The sequence below is a fragment of the Harpia harpyja genome, chromosome 15, assembly GCF_026419915.1.
Source record: "Harpia harpyja isolate bHarHar1 chromosome 15, bHarHar1 primary haplotype, whole genome shotgun sequence".
In the NCBI taxonomy this organism is placed as follows: domain Eukaryota; kingdom Metazoa; phylum Chordata; class Aves; order Accipitriformes; family Accipitridae; genus Harpia; species Harpia harpyja.
Window position 1 is genome coordinate 10547623 of NC_068954.1, and position 21255 is coordinate 10568877.

The 21255-nt window shown below is 43.7% G+C and overlaps 1 protein-coding gene across 2 annotated transcripts in view; it reads left to right on the forward strand.

The window, feature by feature from the left end:
- The window catches only part of HS1BP3 (HCLS1 binding protein 3), a 54617-nt gene that overhangs the window by 27979 nt on the left and 5383 nt on the right, over positions 1–21255 (forward strand). For both annotated transcript variants that reach the window (XM_052809638.1, XM_052809637.1), the window contains exons 5-6: positions 13575–13726; positions 14230–14365. In XM_052809638.1, the coding sequence (XP_052665598.1) occupies positions 13575–13726; positions 14230–14365 (288 nt within the window). The remainder of the gene's footprint in view (positions 1–13574; positions 13727–14229; positions 14366–21255) is intronic.

Sequence of the window (21255 nt, forward strand, 5' to 3'; positions counted from 1 at the left end):
CCAAGGGCATTTTGCAGCAAGTATGTAGCTGGCTGCTGTGGCTCCTATCAGCTAGCACTCTTTTGAGTGATGGTGGGCACAGCTCAGGAGCTAGCCCAGGACCGGGCGGGTGCAGCCAGCCTGTTTTGGAATATAACAGAGTTCAGCTGTGTGGGTGTGAGCCGTGGTGTGTCAGTTGGCTAGGAAAAGGTCTTGACTTGGGTTTTTGCTAATATAGACTATTTTCTGAGGTCTGCTCTCTGAACCATGATTTTCTGTAATAACTGCTACTTATTTGGCACGATACACAAACTGGTCAGAGTGGCTCGGATGGAGGATTTCCAGGAGTCTCTCTCCCTTGCTTTATTGCTTTTTGTCTGCAATAGCATCCAAGGCGTTCTTGAAGGCATCATTAAACACAAAACATGGTGTCATGCCCTCAAAACCACCTTACAACATTATCTAAACCCATTTGCTGAAGACGTCTTATTTTTCATCTGTGTGATGGGTTATCTGCCAGCATAGGCTATTGCTGTGTATAACAGTCTTGCCCTAAAAACTTGTTCCCAAGTCATCCGTCTTTCTCGTCTTGGCTATGAGTGACAGAGCCATGGCCCCAGCTGTTCCTGTAATATGAAAAAAAGCAAATGCGTTCTTAAGAGGCTCCTGAGGGCTAACCCTTACTTCCTCCCTCAGGGGCTGTTACAGCAAACCCTGACCTCACTGGAGTTGTTTTTATTTGTTCAGTGATGCTGCCAAGAGACAAGGGCAGTGCCACACAATGTGGGATGCTCAAATGGGAAGAAGCATGTGGTCCAGAGCTGCTGGCCAACTTCTCAGGGGAATTAGTTTCAATTCTTCATTTCAAATATGTCCTGTTTAGGCTGCTGACAGCTCACTTCTGGTTTTCAGGACCATGTTTCATTCTCAATCTGTAAGAGTGCTGGCATGCCCTGCCACACAGAGGTGCAGAGAGAGTGAATTCTGAAAGGTGGTGAGATGTTTGGGGGCTATCCAAATGTTGCAGTCTGTTGGCAATAAGCATTGTTTTACTTGCCCTTGGGAGGTGGTTAGAGATGTAACCCAGCCAGTCGTATCCCTTACTCTCATGGAGAAACTTGCTTGATCTGCCAGTCGTTTGCCAGCTGTTGGCAGCACTGCACCATTGGGCAGCACAGCACCATTGCTCGCGGGATGGGAGCCATCATGGTGCTGTTGTGCGCTACAAGATGGATGCTACTGATGGATATTATGAAGGATGCCAAGGTATCCTTAAAACCTACAGAAAAATGGGCAACATGGCAAAGGACAGTCTCCTTTCTGCTCTCTGCTTATCTGTTCTTCCTGGGAGGGTCTGGTACCCAGGACCCCTCGCAGGGACCATTTCCAAAAGGTACATGGAGAAGACTGCATCAAGTTTGTCTCCATATACAGTCCTCTGGCAGTATCTCATCAAGCTGTGCTCCTTCGAACACCCCCACATGCCTTTGTTCTGTGCCCAACATGTCATAAGCACTCTCCATTTCAGGCTATGACTTTGCAGAGCTCTAGCACAAACCTCGCATTATTTCAAGCACTTTGAACTGAAAATCAGATGCAGAATAAATAATAATTCCAGGACACCACACAGAGCAAGGGAAGACCAAGGCCAAGTGTTTTATAGTATGGATACAGTCCTGCCCCAGCCCTCTTGTTCAGCAGGGCAGGTGTGAGTGCTGCCTCCTGTGCTTATGGCACCTCTGCTGTGGAATTCTGCCAGTCGTGGGAAGGTAGGCAGCCTCAAAACACTTCCCTTCCTTGGAGAGACCACAGGCAGATGTGGTGGGTTGACCATGGCTGGACGCCAGATGCTCACCAAAGCCGCTCTAACACTCCCCCTCCTCAGCTGGACAGGGGAGAGAAAATATAACGAAAGGCTCTTGGGTTGGGATAAGGACAGGGAGAGATCACACACCAATTACCGTCACTGGCAAAACGGACTTGACTTGGGGAAAATTAATTGAATTTATTACCATCAAATCAGAGTAGGATAATGAGAAATAAAACCTAAATCTTAAAAGACTTTCCCCCTGCCCCTCCCTTCTTCCCAGGCTTAACTTCACTCCTGATTTTCTCTACCTCCTCCCTCCTGAGCAGCAGAGGGGGACGGGGAATGGGGGTTGCGGTCAGTTCATCACATGTTTTTTCTGTTGCTCCTTCTTCCTCAGGAGGAGGACTCCTCACTCTTTCCCTGCTCCAGTGTGGGTCCCTTCCACGGGGTGCAGTCCTTCAGGCACAGACTGCTCCAGCGTGGGTCCCCCGCGGGGTCACAAGTCCTGCCAGAAAACCTGCTCCAGCGTGGGCTCCTCTCTCCACAGGGCCACAGGTCCTGCCAGGAGCCTGCTCCAGCGCAGGCTTCTCACAGGGTCACAGCCTCCTTCAGGCATCCCCCTGCTCCAGCATGGGGTCCTGCCCGGGCTGCAGGTGGATATCTGCTCCACCGTGGACCTCCCTGGGCTGCAGGGGGACAGCCTGCCTCACCATGGTCTTCCCCACGGGCTGCAGGGGAATCTCTGCTCCGGCGCCTGGAGCACCTCCTCCCCTCCTTCTGCACTGACCTGGGGGTCTGCAGGGCTGGTGCTCTCACATGTTCTCACTCCTCTCTCCCAGCTGCAGTTGCCGTTCTGCAGGGTTTTTTTCCCCTTCTTAAACCTGTTATCCCAGGGTTGCTACCACTGATGGGCTCAGCCTTGGCCAGCGGCGGGTCCGTCTTGGAGCTGGCTGGCATTGGCTCTGTCGGACATGGGGGAAGCTTCGAGCAGCTTCTCACAGAAGCCACCCCTGCAGCTCCCCTGCTACCAAAACCTTGCCATGCAAACCCAATACAGCAGGTACCAGTGTCCTCCTTTGGGGGTGCAAAGGAAGATGAACAGAGACAGAAGTGAGACCAGGAGCTGCAGACAGGAGCTGGGCGGGCAGCATGGAGGGGCTCGGTGAGGGGCACAAGGCAGCCCCATGAATCAGCACCTGGCATTTTGGCCATGCTTGATGTACTATATGTTTACAACCACACTGATCCTGTGGTGTTGGTTCTCTGTGCTAGCCATGTGGCATGTGAAAGGTCTGCTGTAGCATTTCTCTTTATGGATCCAGATCCTGAAAGGTCCTGGGTCTGTGTTTTCTGTCTGAAATCATCATTCTTTCCTCCAACATTGCCACAGCCACTGTAACACCGGGGAGTAGAAGCTTAAAACATTGTGCAGTTATTTGGAATTGCTACTCCCCTGCTGTCATCAGCATAATTTCATCACTTTTCCACTAGTTCCTCCTACTGACACAGATTAGTGATATAATTTCTGCTCCCCCTGTGTGTTCAACAAAAGATCCCCTTACCAAACCGCAGTTAATTTCTCACATCTCTCCAACTTACTAGATGGCTTAGTTGTACAAGATTCTCCACCAATGTAAAATGGCATAACTTCAATGTACTTTGAGTCTATTTAGGATTTGTGAGTCAGCAAACTGGCCCGAGGGATCAAGATACTTGCCCAAGCTCACACCATGAGTCAACAGCAGCTAATCTTGAAAAGAGCTCTCCTTGGGCTAATACAGCACTATACGCTTGCCACTTTTTGTGCCCACACAAGCCTGAGGTCTCACGTTGTGTGGGATTTGAGAGCCTGAGACATTTACCAGCGTTTCTACCCACAGTCTGTGTTCCCTGATCCATTTTCCCTGCTGCATCCCTTGCAGCATGTGAATCTTCAGCGTTTCTAATCCAGCCAGCCCCAAGGGGGATAGCTGGCAGTAGCAGATCATCAGGTAGCTAAGTAGGAGCAAGGAGCAGGGTCGGCAATGAATCAGTTGGGTGGATCGGCAGGCTCATGTCGCTTGTGTCAAGCCATAATTCCCTGAGGATATGAGAAGCTAGTTGGAGGCCTTGCTGAGATCATCCATCTGCCATCTCTGAAGAGTGCTGTGGGAATAGCAAGTGTCGCTCTGGATGAGCTGAGCTCTTGAGAGATTTTTTGCCAATAGGAGGGGAATGATTTTCGTTATGATTTTAGAATATTATCATGGATGTTAAATAACACCAGCGCTAAGCTGGATCTCCTGCGCGAGCCAGAACACTTGTAAAGACTAGTTAGTTCTTCTTGTTTTAGTCATGTGTTTGTGGATTGCTTGCCTTTATCAGGTTTCTGCAATTCAGTGCCTGGCCTCGCTGTGCTCCACAAAGGACTCGCAGTGCTTCCCCAGCTGAACCCGTCCATTCAGCATGACAGCCACCTGTTGTGTGCGCTGAGCTCAGTGCCCAGCCCCTGAAATTACTTATGTTGCAAAAGCTTGTGTGCTGAGAAGTCAGGCCAGTTAGCGATAAAAACATAAATAGGAATCCAATTTAAAAAATGCAGAACTCTGTCAGCTATTTTTTTGCTTGCAGCAGAAAGAAGCCCCTTGGCATCTGCCACTGCAGAGCCTCAGTGTCTTGCTTAGGAGGGAGTTTTGTGTCTCCCGTGCTCCCTGGTGTGACTTCCTACGGTCTGACCTCCAGCAGCGTCTGCAACATCAGAAGTGGAACTGCTTCATGCAATAGCTGTATCCGTGGCCTGGGGAGTATTTCACCCAGAGCAATTTTATCTTACCTCTGTTAAAAAAAAACAACACAAGAAACCTCTAGGCAGGAAAGCTGCATTTTCTTTTTATGGAAGAGGTTTTGATCTCGTGATCAGCAGGAGAGGCAGCAGCTGGAGCACAGGGCTGTGTCTGCAACAGCAATATCATTTAGCTCTGACAATGTCTCACTGTGTCCTTCTCTATTTTATTTCCTGTGGAGCCATCTCTGTGTTGCGGTAAGAGGTTTATTTAATCCATGGCGCAGGCAAGACAAAGAAGTGACCTCTGTGAACAGCAAGATGTGAGGGAGGGAGGGCAGTGGGGAACCAGTCTCAGCCCCATCTTCCCTTCTCGGGCCGTATCATGGAGCAGTCGAGACCTTGTGCTTTTGAAGCAGTCTGCCTCTGAGTGCAAATCCTGCTTGGCTACTGCTGGAATCTGCTCACTGCCTTGGTAACCAGCCCTTCTCTGGCTTTTCATAAGCTCTCTAGGTGTGGTGTGACAGGTATGTCAGGCAAAATTTTAGACTAGAACATCATTTGCAGTTTGCTAGAGGTTTTCTGTAGGTTAGGGGTGGGTCTGTGCAGGTACCAGGCGAAAAAAAGAAGGCACCCTTTAGACAGAGTTTTACACGGAGCCTCTGGTGTTAGAGAGGCCAGAGGTTGTTTGATGCAAACATCCTCTTGTGTTACATTATCTGTCTGAGGCTTTTCTGTTCACAGGCAGATAAAAACTAGAGTTGTGCCCCCAGTCTGCATTCTTGTACCCATTCTGCTTTTGGATGTGGTGAGGAGGGAATTCACGTGAGGCAGCAGCACAGGTGAAATGGTCTTCTGAGGGGCACAACGTGAGGCCAGGAGGTTGTCAAATGTAGGTGTCAGGAGATGCTGCTGGATATGATGGCATTCTGTTTGCGAGGAGGTAGAGATTAGATAACACAAAATTAAACCTTTATAAAGCAGATGTAGAATGGTCAGGCTGCCTGTCCTTGGGAGGAGGCACCAAGCAGTTGCAGGTCCTGCTGATTTGACTTTACCAAGGCCTGTAGTGACAGGACAACTTTAAAACTTTCAGTTTTAAACTGAAAGAGGGTAGGTTTAGATTGGATATAAGGAAGAAATTTTTTACGATAAGGGTGGTGAGACACTTAAACAGGTTGCCCAGGGAAGTTACGGGTGCCCCATCATTGGAACTGTTCAAGGTCAGGTTGGACAGGGCTTTGAGCAATCTGATCTAGTGAAAGATGTCCCTGCCCATGGGGGAGTGGGTTGGACTAGGTGATCTTCAAAGGTCTCTTCCAACCCAAACCATTCTGTGACTCTATGGTTCTGTAATTTAGAAGTGTGAGTGCCCAACACTTCTGGAAATGAGGCATCAACTATTCACGTGTTCAGTGCTTTTTCAGAAATTATTCAAATACATCTAAGAAGAAGCTACAGCGGTTTGTTCATGTGTATGTTTGGCTTTTTTCACCATTTCAGTGTTGAAGAAACCAGTCACTCCTCCAAAATGGTTGCTGTTTGCATTTGTTGCTTTTACTTGATAGTTTTAAGAATTCTTACCACAACATTGGATATTTTCAGTACCATCAGTTCCCTATTTGTGAGGCCGCCTTTTTTTGTGTTTGCTCCTGAATCTTGTTGAGCAGGTGGCAGATAACATGCTCACTAGCTAGTTTTTTTCACACCCTGTTTGTTTCAGCTTGGTTGACTTTGATTGTGAAGCTGCTCAGGACATTTTGTGAAGAATGTCTCATAAAGGGACAATGTTGGCAGGTTGATTTCATTACAGTTGTCATATTTATATTCTTGTCATGTCGCACATTTTATTGCTGAGTTATACTGCATGTAGACATCACTTTACAGGCATGCAACACAATACTTGCCCAAAAATTTGTTGTCTTAGGAGCTACAGACCTGTAACAATAATTAATTAGTGTAAAAGAATGGATTTTTTTCTGAGAGTGTAATTTTTATAGGGTCAAAACATAAAGCTAGGGCCTATTCCTGAAACTAACTCCATTACCTTGAATAGTGACCTTAAAGGAAATAAATCAAGGAATAATGTCTGGCCAAGCTTGTTAAGCCCAAACTGTTTGTCCTAATTTTCCTGATAAAGCTTCCTTTCTCCAGAAAGATTTTGCATGTATTTAAGATTTAACATGAATTTTATGTTTTATTGAAAAGTGACTGGTAAACATCCCTGTTTATTTTTGGTGGTCAGCAGTCATAGCTGGTTATCATTTGTGATCAGCTTCAACCTCTTTCCTTTCTCTTGCTTTGCTAACTTGTCTACTGTTACCTCTGCTTAATTTCATCCTTTTTTTTTCCTTACCTCCCTTCTGCATTTTCACACTTTCCCATTGCAGCTTCCTGTTTCTCCTTCAGTTACAGCCTGTGGTCTTTTTCAAAAGCATAATTTGGCCAACAGTAGTAATCTTTCAAGTTAAAGCAGAAAAAGAAGAGTCCAGAACAGATGTCTGGAGGGTAAAAGGTACATGATGTGAATGGCAGGAGAAGATGGCTGAAAATGACAAGGAGGCCTAATTGTCAGTCTAGAGGCAATACTGCAGATTCTGGAGGTGGAGCAAGAAAGTGTCTGATACTGGCCAGAAATTTGGGGAAATGGATCGAGGAGAGATGAAAAATGGGAATGAGGGATGAGGAGGGAAATAGGATGATATTGGGCAGAAATTGCAAGGACTACTAGGCACAGGGAAAATAGAAGGTGCTCCAGAAGAGGGCAGCAGAGCAAAAAATCAATGTTTCTCTCCTTTTATCAATTTGAAATCAGTTCCTATCAAACGTACAAATAGGGAAGGAGAATTAAGGGTATAATAAAAGCTGGTATACACCAAGCCCTGATGCTGCCATCATCATGTGTGCCTCGTAGCTCTTTTACTAGTTCATAGACTGAACAGCAGGACATAATTATTCTCTCCGCCTTGTCCCACCAAAGTCATGGAGAAGAACCAAAAAGAGAGCGTTCTGTTTTTGTCTCTCCTTGCCTGAGGTGTCTGAGTGCCTAAGGTAATGCAGAGATAGCTCAGGCTCTCTCTACAGAGAAGCAGATACCTGCAATGCTGCACTAAGGACCCTGTCCACAGGAGCTGGAGGATAGGAGTTTCCATTTTCCTGGTCCTGCTTTGGAAGAAAATGGTGGCAAGTCTCAGGACTGCTATGTCAATCCTTGGATAAGATACCATTATTAACCAAGCCTATAGGCTCCTAAAAAGAAAACAGCAGCATGATTCTGGCAAGACTTTAGTAATGAATGCTCTTTTAATTACTTACTGATTATATCTGATTGTCTGCCTTTCTTTAACTTTACCAAGCATCAAGGCAATGCTCACCAGCCCATGCTTCTTTGTGTTGAACACTTCTAACTTTTCTAATTTTTAAAATAGCTTTATTTTTAGCCCTCTGTAACCTCCCTGAAGTTCTAAAATGCATTGAGTAGTTACATCCAGGGTGCAGAAAGATGCCTGGCCAATTTTTTCCAAAACACGTTAGTGCATGCTATCTGGTATTGCATATTTGAAAATCTGCATCATTAACTTCAGTATTAGGGTACAAACTATTTCACTGTTGTCAGAAACTCTGAAAGTACCATTCTGCTGCTTTGCAGATGAAACCAAAAATACTAGTGAGTATTTTTGGCTTTTTCACATCATTATTGGCAACTTTATTATGCCTGTCTTGTTCTGTCCTTGCTGTGGTTTAATTTAGACATGATTGTATTTTGAAACTTGGCTTTTGTTGTCCTTCATTTGTTTCAGCAAGTCTCACATTCTGGTTTAGTCTAGAAAATCAAAGGAAAATGATAAAGAAATTTCCTTTATGTTAATTTTCTTTCTTTGCAATCTACTCTGGAACCCTTGTTCCCTTGCCAGGCATATGAGTGTCTGTGTGCTTTGTTAGTTATTTAGTTGAAAACTTCTTAGGAAATGTTTCTGTATTATGATTATTGCTAATGAGCTGTATACTAAATAAAAGTTGTCTGCCTGTGGTCTTGTTGTCTGTTCTCAAATTATATTGAAAAACGATATAATCTGAAAGGACAGATTATAAAAACAGCTTGGCTTCTTTTAGGAAGAACAGGTACTCCTGAGTGCTGAGCCCTTCAGAAAAATGTCTCCACAAAAGCAGGTCCCTAGATGGGAGATGAACTCTTGAAAATCTGTTCCTTCAGGCTTTCTTTCCATCTGTTGCTCTGCTAGAACAGTAGTCCAAGGCTGGCCTGATCTGGGGGCTGCAGCAGGAGAAACTTTGCCTGCAATTAAATGCTCTTCTTCCAAATGATTTCTAATAGGAGATTTATTCCATCTATTATGCATTATCTTATTTTGGGACATGCCAGGGCCATTTAAAACACTCTAAGTTACTGTGATGTCCACAAGAAAAAGATTACTGTGTGAGGTAAAATATCCCTGCGGCCAGCACTTGTCATGGTTGCTTAATGCTTAGCAGTCAGGCTGTGTTGAGCTGACGGGCTTAGAATTTCTATTCGGCATCCTTTGCCCAAAGCGGATGAGAATGACCCCTTTTGTCCTGTCTGTTATTATCAGGCGGCTTTGGAAAATGAGCACTGTTGAATGAAAAGAAAGAGGCAGATGACATTTTGTTTTCTGTATGAACTAGTGTATAGGTTCTTTGTTTTTCAGAAATGGTTTTCAAGAAGATGTGCTAATATTGCTGATATTTTAGCAGTAGTTCTTTTGTTCAAGCCTGAATGTAGATTTGTGGGATTTGGGGTGTCCATTTATATTAGCAAGCTCTTTCCTTGTAAAATCCCATGGATACCTAAAATACGAGTATGTATATTCTGAGTAAGTCATTTTTAATATTACTGTAACATTCCTTTCCTGGAGCATAATCTTATTTCTATAAAAAAAGAGATGGTCATATTTTCAGAATAAGAAGTTCTGAAAATTTTTGTCTGTGTGCTGAGATTACACTTACTCTGAATAATGACACACACTTACTCTGAATAATTACACTCACTATTTTAACCCAGTAGTGAGCATGGGTTAGGGACTTCTGTCTGTATTGAGCACAATAGACATGCACTTTGATTTAAGTTATGTGTCGCCAAGCATTAGGTCTGAAGATCCACTATTTCAAAACACAGCTATCACACATACAGGTCTGGAAATCTTCTGACTTCGGAGTGTTTCAGTCATCCTCATTGCTGTTTTCTATAGCTGACCAGAAAGCTTTTCTGCATTATTGATGTGCCAGTGAGACATGGAGGCTGCCAAACAAGTGACCTACATTGTGTCAGTAAACAATAATATGAGAATTGTGCTCACGAAATGGGTTAGGTTTTAAAGTGAGTGTCTTCTGCATGCAGGGTTTTGTTGACATTGTCGTGGGTGATTTGAGAATCATTTGGGAGCCAGGAGTCTCAGCTGGATTTTCAAGTGTGCCAGCAGCCTGACTAAGTAGATTCATATACCCAAATTTTTGATCATCCAGTTTTGGTCTATGTCAGTTAGGAGACTAGTCTTTATCTACAGTCACTTATGAGGCAGTTTGGCTTCTTTTGGACTCAAGAGCAGAAGACAGTAGTGTTATTTGAGTCGTTCTCACAGTGCTTCGTGTATAGAAGTCAGTGAGCTCAACTGGGTGAATAGGTTCAGCTGAACAAAGGATACATAATCTTTAGGACTGGGTTAGTTTTTGTTAAGATTTTTAAAATTCACTAGAGTGATGTTCCAAAGTCCACTTGTTTCAGCAACAAAGAAATAGCAATGACACAGGTCATCTTCTGCCAGCTGGATGCAGGTAGTTTCAAAATGTGAGATGCCAAGGTTGTGAGTGTGATGTATGAAGAAGGTGCTAATGACGTGCAAGGCTTGAGTACAGTAATACTTTGGGAGACTAAATGTTCCTTCATTTCTGTCTTCCCAAAAGCCTCTGCATCCCTGCACCAGTTTACTGCACCCTGGCACATCATGATCATCGAATTAACTATCCCTGCAGCTTCTCCTGTGCATGCCTACCAGCACGTGGCTTCACAGTCAGCTCAGTTCCAGTTAGGTCCCTGGTCCCCTGCTTATGGGGAGGTAGCAGGAATGTATAGAGGGGGACGAGTAGGCAGGCAGACACACACTCAGGCCAGATGAAGCTTATCGTGAAACCAAAACCTCAGACAGGCTCCGAAACTTCTTACACACCCTTTCCCTTCCATTAACCTCTACTTAGCAGTGCACAGCCTGGACTGGCACAGCTAAATACAGAACCGTGGGAATCCTGTTTCCCAGTTAGAGACTGACCTCAACAGAGTCCCTGTATGGATATGCTGGAATTACTTGGCAGTCCAACTGTGGCTTCCTTAGAAGGGTAGTGAGGGGAAACAACTTGAAGGCAGAAAAACAACTTCCTCGTGTTCCTACTGGTAGCAGTCAAGCCCTGGGGGTTTGGCCCTGTTCCCTGTAACTGCCAATGGAGTCCCCTGGCGAAACAGAAAGCGAGCCAGTGTAAGTGGGCTGGTTTGATGGCTAGACTAAACAGAGGGTTATTACCAGGACCTTTCAGTTCAATTAATTTTGTTTTACATACTGTTCTTTATGACACTCTTTATGGTTCTCTTCCTGTTCTTCAGTATGTCCCGCCACTCTGGTACTCATTGCTGCAAATACTTTAGCTAACTATTAGTAAACTCCTTGTTAACTTCACTGGGGTGGAGACCTGTTGCTTGGAAATGTATTGGCTCATGTTTATAAGTACCTGTGTCATAACAGCCTCTTATGCATCAGGAGAGCTGCTGTAACTCTCTGAATGGACAAGGGATCTTGTCAAAGACTTTTTGGCATTCTGTAGATTGGCAAATCCTCATCTATATTGTCATTTACTTCTCAAAGAATACTTTGCAAGGCATGAATTATGCAAACAAAGGTTGCTACTTCCCCAGTAGATTGCATTTATTTGTGTCTACTAATTCCATTTTTAATCAATTTGTCAGCTCTGAAAGACTCAGTCTTACTGTTCTTCTGGTTTTGTTGTTAAATATAATAGCTCTCATTTTTTACCTTTTCCTTTAATACTGAGGTTCATTTGAGTGATAGATTTCTTACCACAGTTAATAAAGCAATGAATCTGAGTTTGTGTAGAAATCCTGGGTGAAAGCTGTCTGGCTTGTACATATTATAACTTTAGACTTTGTCAGGTTTTGGAAGGAGGCTCTTTTACAAATGCTTCAGTTTGAGGGAGTTCCTTGGAGCTGACCTTTCAAAAGTAGCTCAAATTCAGAAGTCACTCAAGGCATATCCATAATGAATATAAGTGTGAAAAAAAGAAATTCATGGAATTTTCTCCTGCTTTAAAAAGAAGGTTTGTATAATAAATAGTTCAGCAAATTAGTCGCTGACAACTGCAGATACCTTTAGTATATCGAAAAGAGTATATTTCCAAATAAGGCCATATTTAAGTTCTGCATGGGGCTTGCTCTTAGGGCTTTAAAGTGCAGCATTTCCCATTGCTAAGAGACAAAGTGGTGGTAGCAAGGTAATATCATCCCTGAGTTCTATGTTGGTGATAATAAACTTGTGAAAATAACTGGAAGTAACTGGACTCCACTCTTTTGTGTGCAGCTGTAATCGGAAGAGGATTTTACAAGATTCTTTAATGTAGTTGGAATGTATGTGTAATCTTTTGACCTTGTTCTTAGTTTTTTATGACTATGGCATGTTAAGTGCTGATAATTGGGTTTGCTCTAGGCTGAAACCTGACCTGCTCTCTGCAAAGGAGAAGATCAGATCTTCTATTGTAAGAGGCACTCAAAGGGGCTACCTTAGAAATTGCAAGGCCGTGACTGCTAAGAGTAAGGATCTTTGAAATATGGCAATTTCTTAGGAAGGACATGCAGTCCTAAGGAATTCTTCTCTTTCAGCTTAGTTTGAATTGGACTTTTCACCCAAGGTTTTTGTCCTGTTATCTAAATTTTCTTTTTTTTGCCTCATAACTCAAGCTGCCCTACTGTGAAAGCTGCTTTGTAGCTTCAGCTAGCAGAATATGACTCCTAGGTATGAGAGCAAGAGGTACATGCTTTTCACTCTGATCTAGGAAGGGGATTCAGCTCTCCTTGTTCAAGCCACGTGCAAATGAGGCCTCTAATCCAAACTAGTTTTTAGCTTTCTTCTCCAGCCAGTGGGGAGAGGAAGAGATCTTCAGAGATTTATTTCATCCAGATACCAGTGTTCAAAATAGATGGGATTAATTGTCCTATGGAGATGTGTGTCTCTTTCCACTGAGTAGAGGAGAAGCCTAAAAATTACCTTTGTCTCACTGTCAAATTTTTAGAAGACTAAATTTAGAGGAAGTTAATCCTGTCCTTCGTTCAAGAAAGTACTGAGTGACGTTTGTAAATTCTGCAAATAGCAGTCTGTCTAACCAAGTATCTTCCAGTCCCCGCTTGCTTCAACTTAAAGGTGATGTAGTCTTCATATCTTCTCTCTTCTGGGAAGGATGAGGGGAGTGTCTAACACCTTTATGAAAGGAGTATGCAGCAGTCAAAAACAGCAGCAGGCACTGGCAAGGAAATGGACCCAAAGAGATTTTTAAAAACCTGTCCAAAGGGATAAGTGTAATGGTCCAACCTGCACTTTGTTTTTCAAGCCATCCCTTTTCTGTCTGTCTATAACAGTGTTGCTGGACTGGTCTTCTTTCTTATTTTAAGTTTTCTGTGTGAGAGGAGTAAAACTGCTTAAAACAAATGTGATTGAGTGGTAGTTTGCACAGTACAGCATTGTTAGTCCTGCTCTTCCAGTTCTCATTGGGTTCCTTGATAGTTCTTAAGAATACAAAACATGAGTACAGGTAGAGTATGTCAGACCAACAGTCCCTCCAGCTCAATATCCCGTTCCTGCCAGCAGTGCCTATGTACCTTTCTCTAATCCCTTCCCAGCCTCTATCTATTTTCAGCTTATGAGACTTTCTAGCCATAAATCTTTCTTGTTAAGTGAAGAATTGCAGCTGACTTTCTTGTCTCTTCTGTTTTAGAACTAAAAAAACAAAGAAGGCATCTGCTCCTCCAACAAAGCAAGAGAAACCCAGATTAACCATTTTTGAAGAGGAAGTAGATCCAGATGAAGGACTCTTTGGCCCAGAAAAAGATTTCTCATCAATTGGTCCCAGGAAGAAGATGAAAGAGAGTAAATCTGTTCTATATTTGTATATACACAGATTGTTTTATCTAAAGCATGTGTATAAATGAGCTTTTAAAATGTAGTGATACAGAGTATACAGGCTAAATAATGACTTGGGAATGTTAAGGCAAATCTTCAGCTGGGGCAGAATCATCTAGAATCATTCAGAAAGAATAAATAAGACCTGTAGTTCCCATAGCTGTTCACTGTTGACATTTTGGGCGGGGATATTATAGGTCTGTGGGAGCTGGCTGTCCCACAGTCACTCATGCCACACTAACAAGAGTAATGTGACCTACTTTTGAGTGCAAGAAGAAAGCAGATTTACGAAGTCCTGAGAGTGCAGAGTATTACTGCACTTTGTGGATTGGAAGTCCTTGTAAAAAAAGAATTGTCTACGTGATCTTTTTTTTTTCAGCCCAGTAGCCAGGTTTACTAGCTAGTGTTAATGGAGGTATTGTATTACGTAACATCATTTAACTACAGCATTTTCTGGTTCCTCTTTCTAGATCTGAAGTTATTTGAAGATCCAGACCTTGGTGGGGTGGTAAGACTGGGTGACTCACTGCTGCTGCCAGCTGCCTGTAAGAATAGGGAGTATGTGCTGAATACAGATCCTGAGGAGGACACTGAAGAACTGCTGAGGTACACATCTCAAAACTGTTGTGTAGGATGAAGGTGATCTGAGGAGTTATTTAGACCTCAAAAGAGATGAATTTGAGGGCAAAGCTTAAATACTTTGAATGCTAACTGTGAATCAATACTTGTACTTACAAGTAAAATGTAAGCTATATGTCATGGAGCTTGGAAATCAAACACATGAAAAAGTAAATTAGGAAGACCCTTTGAGAAACGTAGGGTGCAAGGTATTATTCTGTGACTCCAAAGGAAGGGTCTTGAAGGCCCAAGGCATGCCATCTAGTCCTTGTTTTCTAACATGACACTTCTGCTTTCTGCAAGCAATGCACAGGGGGTGAAAACTGACCTCCATTATGAAAAGTGGGAAACAAAGCCCAGAAACAAAGAGGAATTCAGCTTCAGTGAGCTGAAATCAGGGGCTCTTGCCACAAGAGGAATGATTTTCTACTGATGGCTCACAGATCTCCATGCACGCTTCCAGGAGTGGAAAGTACTCTCATTAAAATCTCTATCACCCTGCATTTAATTTTTAATCTAGTGGAAAGAAGGGCTGGAGCTCAGAGTTACAGGAGGGAGTAATGTACTTGCTCTTACACTTACCTGCCCCCTTGATAGTGTAGCACTGGAACATATCATCACATAATGTGTTTTATTCCTGACATCTCTCTCACAAGGCTAGTTTGCCTGCACTGATAATCCTCAAGAGATCAAGCAGGGAGCCAATGCTCAGAGGGACCAGCATCGCCAGGGAATCTGTGCTGCAGTAAAGAGTCAAATTCATGCCTTCTAGATCTCAGGCTGGCATCTGAATGATGAGGCCAGCCTGCTTCCAGTGCTAATTCTTGCCAGCCAGCTCCTGTTAGGATGTATGATTTCCACAGCAGGTACTAAACCCGGGAGAGAGAATCTGTGTGTGGTTTTAAACCTCTCCTGAAGCAGGTAGTTTTGCAGCTATTGCTTTCTACGCATGCAAAAGTGCTAGCTATCTCAGCGGTAATGCCTGACTTAATTTAAACAAACGTTAAATTGGGTTGGGTGCCATCTTGCATTACATCCTGACATCCCACCTGATGTTTACGGAAGCTGATGAGGCAGGACATGACCTGATTTAGTCCTGTGGTATATTGGGAGCAAACACGTATGTGCTTGCAATATTTTCATGTTTGCTTTCTCCTCTGCTAGCAATCTCAGCATACAGCGCTTGATCCAGATTGTTCATACGGCTAGAAGTGCCTGTTTCAGTGCAGTCCTTACATTATTATCCACTAGGGGAGAGAGCTTCTCCATCTGTCATGTTAATGTCCTTTGGATTATATGTTTTCTCTTCCTCTGTGGCAGAGAAAGGTCTCTGAAGTCTGCTCCGAGACCAATAGACCATGCTTTTAAATCAGTTTGGGGTCATCAATGTTAGCAGCACACCCAGATGGTTATGGAAACCCATGGGAAAAAAGATTCCATTTCTTTTAAATTCCAGTAGTTTTCATTTATTCTTGAATTGTCCCAGCGCTTTCAGTAGTTGACAAGTCATCAGGATCCAGTTGGAAATGAATACATGTAATGAAGCAGAAAATCATGCCAGTGGTCCAATGGGTAAGTTGGCAACTCCTGGGTGTGCAAGAGATATAGGCAGATAGGTCAGGATCTGTTGACCTCTTCATGTGCCTAACACCCTCTGAAATCCCCCTGATAAACCTAGTTCACATTGTTCTCTGCACATCATAGAGAGGTGGTAGACTGAATGCAAGGCAGTTGGGGGTAAAGGAGAAGCTGTTAAAGCAGGGAAGAGGAGTGGCAGTTCTGCTGTAACCTAGTAGAATCCTTCACCTTGCCTCTATGTAAATTCATTGCAGTCACCTGAAATCCTGTAGCTGAACTTTCTCAAGTGGTTATGCACAATGCACTTTGTTTTCTGTTCAGCTGGAAGCCTTAGCAGAACTGTCAGGTCTCATAAATGTAGAGGCAGCATTTGAATAATCCTCCACCTTCCCTTATCACCAGACTGGTGTTACCTGTTCTTGCAGGGCAGCACCCCAGTCTTTTCTAGGCAGTGACCCTTTGTGGTGAGAGGAAATGTTCAATGTGGGCTGAACCCTGCAATCTTTCTGGCATGGGGGCTTGAGCATATTTTAAGGCCTAAAAATAAATCTTGCCTTTGCCCTGTAGATGTTTACAATCCCTCTCCTTTCCCAAAGGGGACTGAAGAAATCTCTCCCCAGCCCTCAGATCAAAGCAGGAGCTGTGACAACCCGTTCCTTTAGTGGGCTACAGCTGGCTAAGCTACTAGAGGAAAACTGGCAAATGTCTTGGTCTGTTGGACATACTCTGTTATACCATATAGAAAATCTATCTGGACACATTTTGTCAAGACCTAAGACTGTCCTGAGTTATGATGCACCAGCAGGTCTGTAGTAGGTCCAGAAACCTAGACATGTTCACTGTACACAGATGGATTAGCTGAATAATGCAGATGTGGTAGCCCTTGATTTAGGTAGTATAAATTTGCATGTACCATGTGGTCTGCTCACATGCATGTGGTAGATCTGAGAAATGTCTGACTTAGTGGAAAATGTACTTTACAGTGAATCATGGGTAGAGATAGGAGAGCACTGCCTAAGGCAGGGGAAGGCAGAACTTTCTTCTTCCAAAGGGGAGATGGGAAAAAGATGATGTTCAGAGCAGAACACAGAAGCAACCAAGTCCTTTGTGATCTTTATGGTACCTGGGTGATTGTAGCAGCAGTAGCACCACAGCACTGTCAGCACAGCAGTGAATCCCCAGCAGTGACTTGTAACTCTTGAGGAAGAGACTGTTATGGAGACAAATGAGTCTGCAAAATGTGCGTAGGATGAGCTTGTCACAACATGAGGGAGAAGAGAATATGATAAACGTTCTCATTGCAAACTGAAGACTGTGCTCTCTGTGGATACCTGCTCAAATGAAATGAGAATTACTATTTTAAATAGAATCACCTACTTTACATTAAGAAGTGTTGAGCTTTGAGGAGAACCAATTTGCTTTGCAATTTGCATTGCAATGAAAGATTTCTTTTTATGGCAAAATACCAATATCCATTCAAACAAATATCTTCCCTATTCCTGTCCATTTACCAGCCTTTTACTGGTTACTAATTTCTTGGCCTACCAAAAATATTAAGTGATGGTGATGGAGAAACTGGGTGAGCTACCACACTAACCACTGGCATTGTAGATGCAGGCACTCTTTCCTACCGCTAGGTCTGCCATAATACATCAGTGAGGTGCCTGTAGAGCGCTGTACTTGAATGTCCTTCCAGAACTTGTGGAAAAGAGATAAATTGCAGTGGTAGGAACCAGCAGGGTCAAGTCCCTTCATGTTGCCTTCAGGAAAAAAGGAGCACGTCATACTCTTCCTTCATGGGATGTACTTTGAGAAAGGGAGGGATAGGTAACCGAGTCTTTTTGGCTTATCTTTTTACCACAGGGATACAGAGGAACCCAGGCTCTTCTAAGAAGTCTGGGTCCCAATGCTTTTGATTCTTCCAGGGTGCAAGGTGACCAACTGCAGTGAGATGAAAGGGTAGCTGATCAACCCTTTCCCAGATGTTAAAAGAATTATCCTTGGGAATGGATTTAGGACCAGGCTTCTCTTTTCTCCTGTCATTTTCCTGGGTCACATCATACCATATAATGATTCCTTCTGGATGCATTCAGCCATTTACCTCCACTCTCAAAGCTCCTTCTCAGGTCTGATTTCCATTTAAGCTAGAGACAGAAGTCAACTGCTGCAGAAATCAGTATCCTGCAAACTCTCCCATCATGGATTCTCATGCCATCTTATTTTCTCATCTCTGTCCACCCAGAGGCCACAGATATGCAAATTAAGTTTTCATGCAGCAAGACTGCAGTCGACCTCTTCTGCCTCATTAATTTAAATCGTGCCTGCCTGGTGTGATGGATCAGGTTTTTGTGGAAAACCAATGCTAGAATTGATCCTGTGAATGTTGCAGCAGCTCTGTGGGGCCCACAGAATTACATAAATTATCACACATCCTAGCCTGAAATAATTATCACAGTTGTCTGAGCAGCTTTTCAGGAGAGATTTAATTAACTTCACCTTTGATAATGAATAGGGAGTTGAACTGGAAGGAAGCAGCTGTCAGCATAACATTTGTCTTTTTCCAGCGCTGAGAAAAGTGTCAGCAGCGGGATCCCAGTTCTGCTGCCCTGTGATGGCAGACCTGGTGTATTCTTTCTTAGGATTACACTGATCTAAGACTGCTGGTGTTGAAAGGGACAATCCAGCTCTTACCTTTGTGCTACAGCTGCATCATCCTGCCTGTGCCCTTAAAAGACGAGTTTTGTCTGTATTTACAGGTTGATCTGTTTCTACAGCTGTGAGCTGTGGCATCAGTGATGCAAGTGATGACCCTTTGAAGAGCATTATATTGTTAGAGGCTGAAGCTGTTTGTGAAATGGCATCCTAACAATGGCCATTTCTAAACAACATTCAATCCATACAGCTTCTTGAGCAGGTTTGTTAGCTTCAGGTTTGCCAAGGAACTGTTGCCACCCTTGAAGCAGAAAAAGTTTGTATGTTCTTCATTCAGCAGGCCATTAGCAGATGCTGAATTCAGAAAGCAATACTTCCATCTTCAGACTAGCCAGGAGTCATATGGGACACCACTTCCAGCACCATATGATGAGAAATCCTTTCTTGCTGTCCTGAGGATATGAGAGCAGCACCATCGTTGGGAGAACAGCTTTGAGAAACTCCAGAGGGTTTAAATCTAGATCCTTTGGGCAGAGGGTTGTTAGGGTGATGGGCAGGTGGTAGAGGAGGTTGCAATCACTGAGTCAGAAATTTCCTGACCACTCCAGGGCAGTTTCCCTTGCTTGCTGTGACCTGATTGTGAGGAAAGAACCTGGATTTGGCTGCAGTAGCTTTCAGTAAACAGATAAATGCTTCTTTTCCTACCAGTTTTTGGTGGGTTTTCTTTGCTGCCCAAGAGCACTTTCTTTGATGGTTTTCAAGCTTTTTTTTTTTTTTTTCCATTTCATTTTTCCTATGATGTATAGGGATGCTACTTACAAACACTGGAAGAGCTACAAAGTAAACTCAGCCAACAGAATAGAAAGGCTTTTGCCAGACAGGAAACATTAATTCTTGCCCCACCCCCAGGAACATGTATGTGTTGTATAGAATAATGCAGAGAGGTGACCTAGAGTCCTAGTCTCTCCTAGTGTAGCAAGAGGTGCTTTTGCTAGGCTTGAGTCACCGGATTTCAACCGTCTTGCCCCAGGTTACTTACATTTTTGACAGACATCTTCAGCTGGGGGGTAAAAGCTGCCTACTCTCCCCTGCCCCAGCTATGCCTTTGCCTGGTGATTGGGGAACTTTCTAGAGAAGCAGGAGACAGAGTTTTGAACTTCTTCAGGCTGGGGAAAAATTGAACCAGCTCTCTGGTTCAAATTGTAAAAATTGAATTTCCTCGTTTCCTGGGTGAGTGATCTAACCAGTAGGCTGTTTTCCTCAGAGGGCTCTTGTGGCCCTATGCAGGTAGGACTTACCTGTACTAATGAGCCTATTCTCTGGCCCTTGGCCACACAGCACCACTGGGCTGCATCCATGCCATTAGACTCTCTCCAGCTGCAGAACAAGGTGACTGTACGCAGCCGCCTGCTGGGAATGGTCCCTGTCCTGTGCCAGCTCCGAGTTGTGCCTGGGAGTTTTTTGGAGGAGGGCTAATCTGTCCCAGACCAAAGCTGTGCCAGTGGTTCTTCTAGCATTTCAACAGTAGAGACTCTCATGTTCCAGTGTCCAGACATATTTCCTGGCACTGGTTAAAGTACCAGTATGAATTTACCTGTAATGGATTGCAGGGGAAAGCAGGAGCGGGAGGGGAGATACCTCCTACACAGCTTTGCACTCTTGTGGTTAACTCCAGCCTGTATAATTTCCACGGGCCTTGTTAGACATCACACTGTCTCTACTGACCATAGCAGAAGTGATGGTCAACAGATACTTCGAAGCCTCCTGCCTATTTTGGGGCACAAGTCTTTTTCCAAGTCATGTACGTGGTATTACACCTCTCTCCAGGGTTTCACTAAGGTATCTCTCGTACTTGGAATTAACACCAGACAAAATAAAGTCACCGATAATAAGATAGGGGAAGATAAAAGTCTATTCTGCAAGAACTGCTGTGAGTTGCATAACCCAGCTTCAGGCATCATCCTTTTCGATACTTTAGCGAATTATGGGAGTCTTCGTCTCTTGCTTTCATTACTGATTCTCCTCATTAGAGCATTCTGAGCAAGCAGAGGTCACTGTCCCCATCATGCTAGATGCTGTACACGCATATAGTCATTTCTGTCCCAAAGATCTTGCCCGGATAGACAGGACAGCATTCAGAGAAGTGGCATCTAAAATGTTGATGTTCTGATGGCAGCTGCGTCTGTCTCCAAGTCAGAACTCGTTTACTGTCTTGAAGTCCACATGTTAGCAGTCATATATAGGCCTTTGTGACAGCCTTTCTTCAGTAAGGGTTTTGATTGCTTTCTGTGTCTGGAAACAAAGAGAATTTCCACCAATAGAGTCTGTGAATCAGCACAACAGTATGGCAGGAATTTTAAACAATGTGGTGCTGCTTTTCCATTACAGAAAAAGAAAGAGACTAATTAGAGAATGATTAATTACATGGATTCTGTGCCTGATTGTCTATAAAAAGATGGGGGTGGGAAGGTTCTTCCTTTAATCTTGTTTATTTCAGAATAGTTGCTTGATTTTTTTCTTCCTCCTCCTGGCCTGGAGTTAAATATGGTGGTAGTTATGCACTGTAACAATTCATTTGCTTCTCAAGAAATAGAAGTCCTTGCTTCTATCTCTGCCTGAGGCATTTTGCATTTTACCTCTTTAGTTTT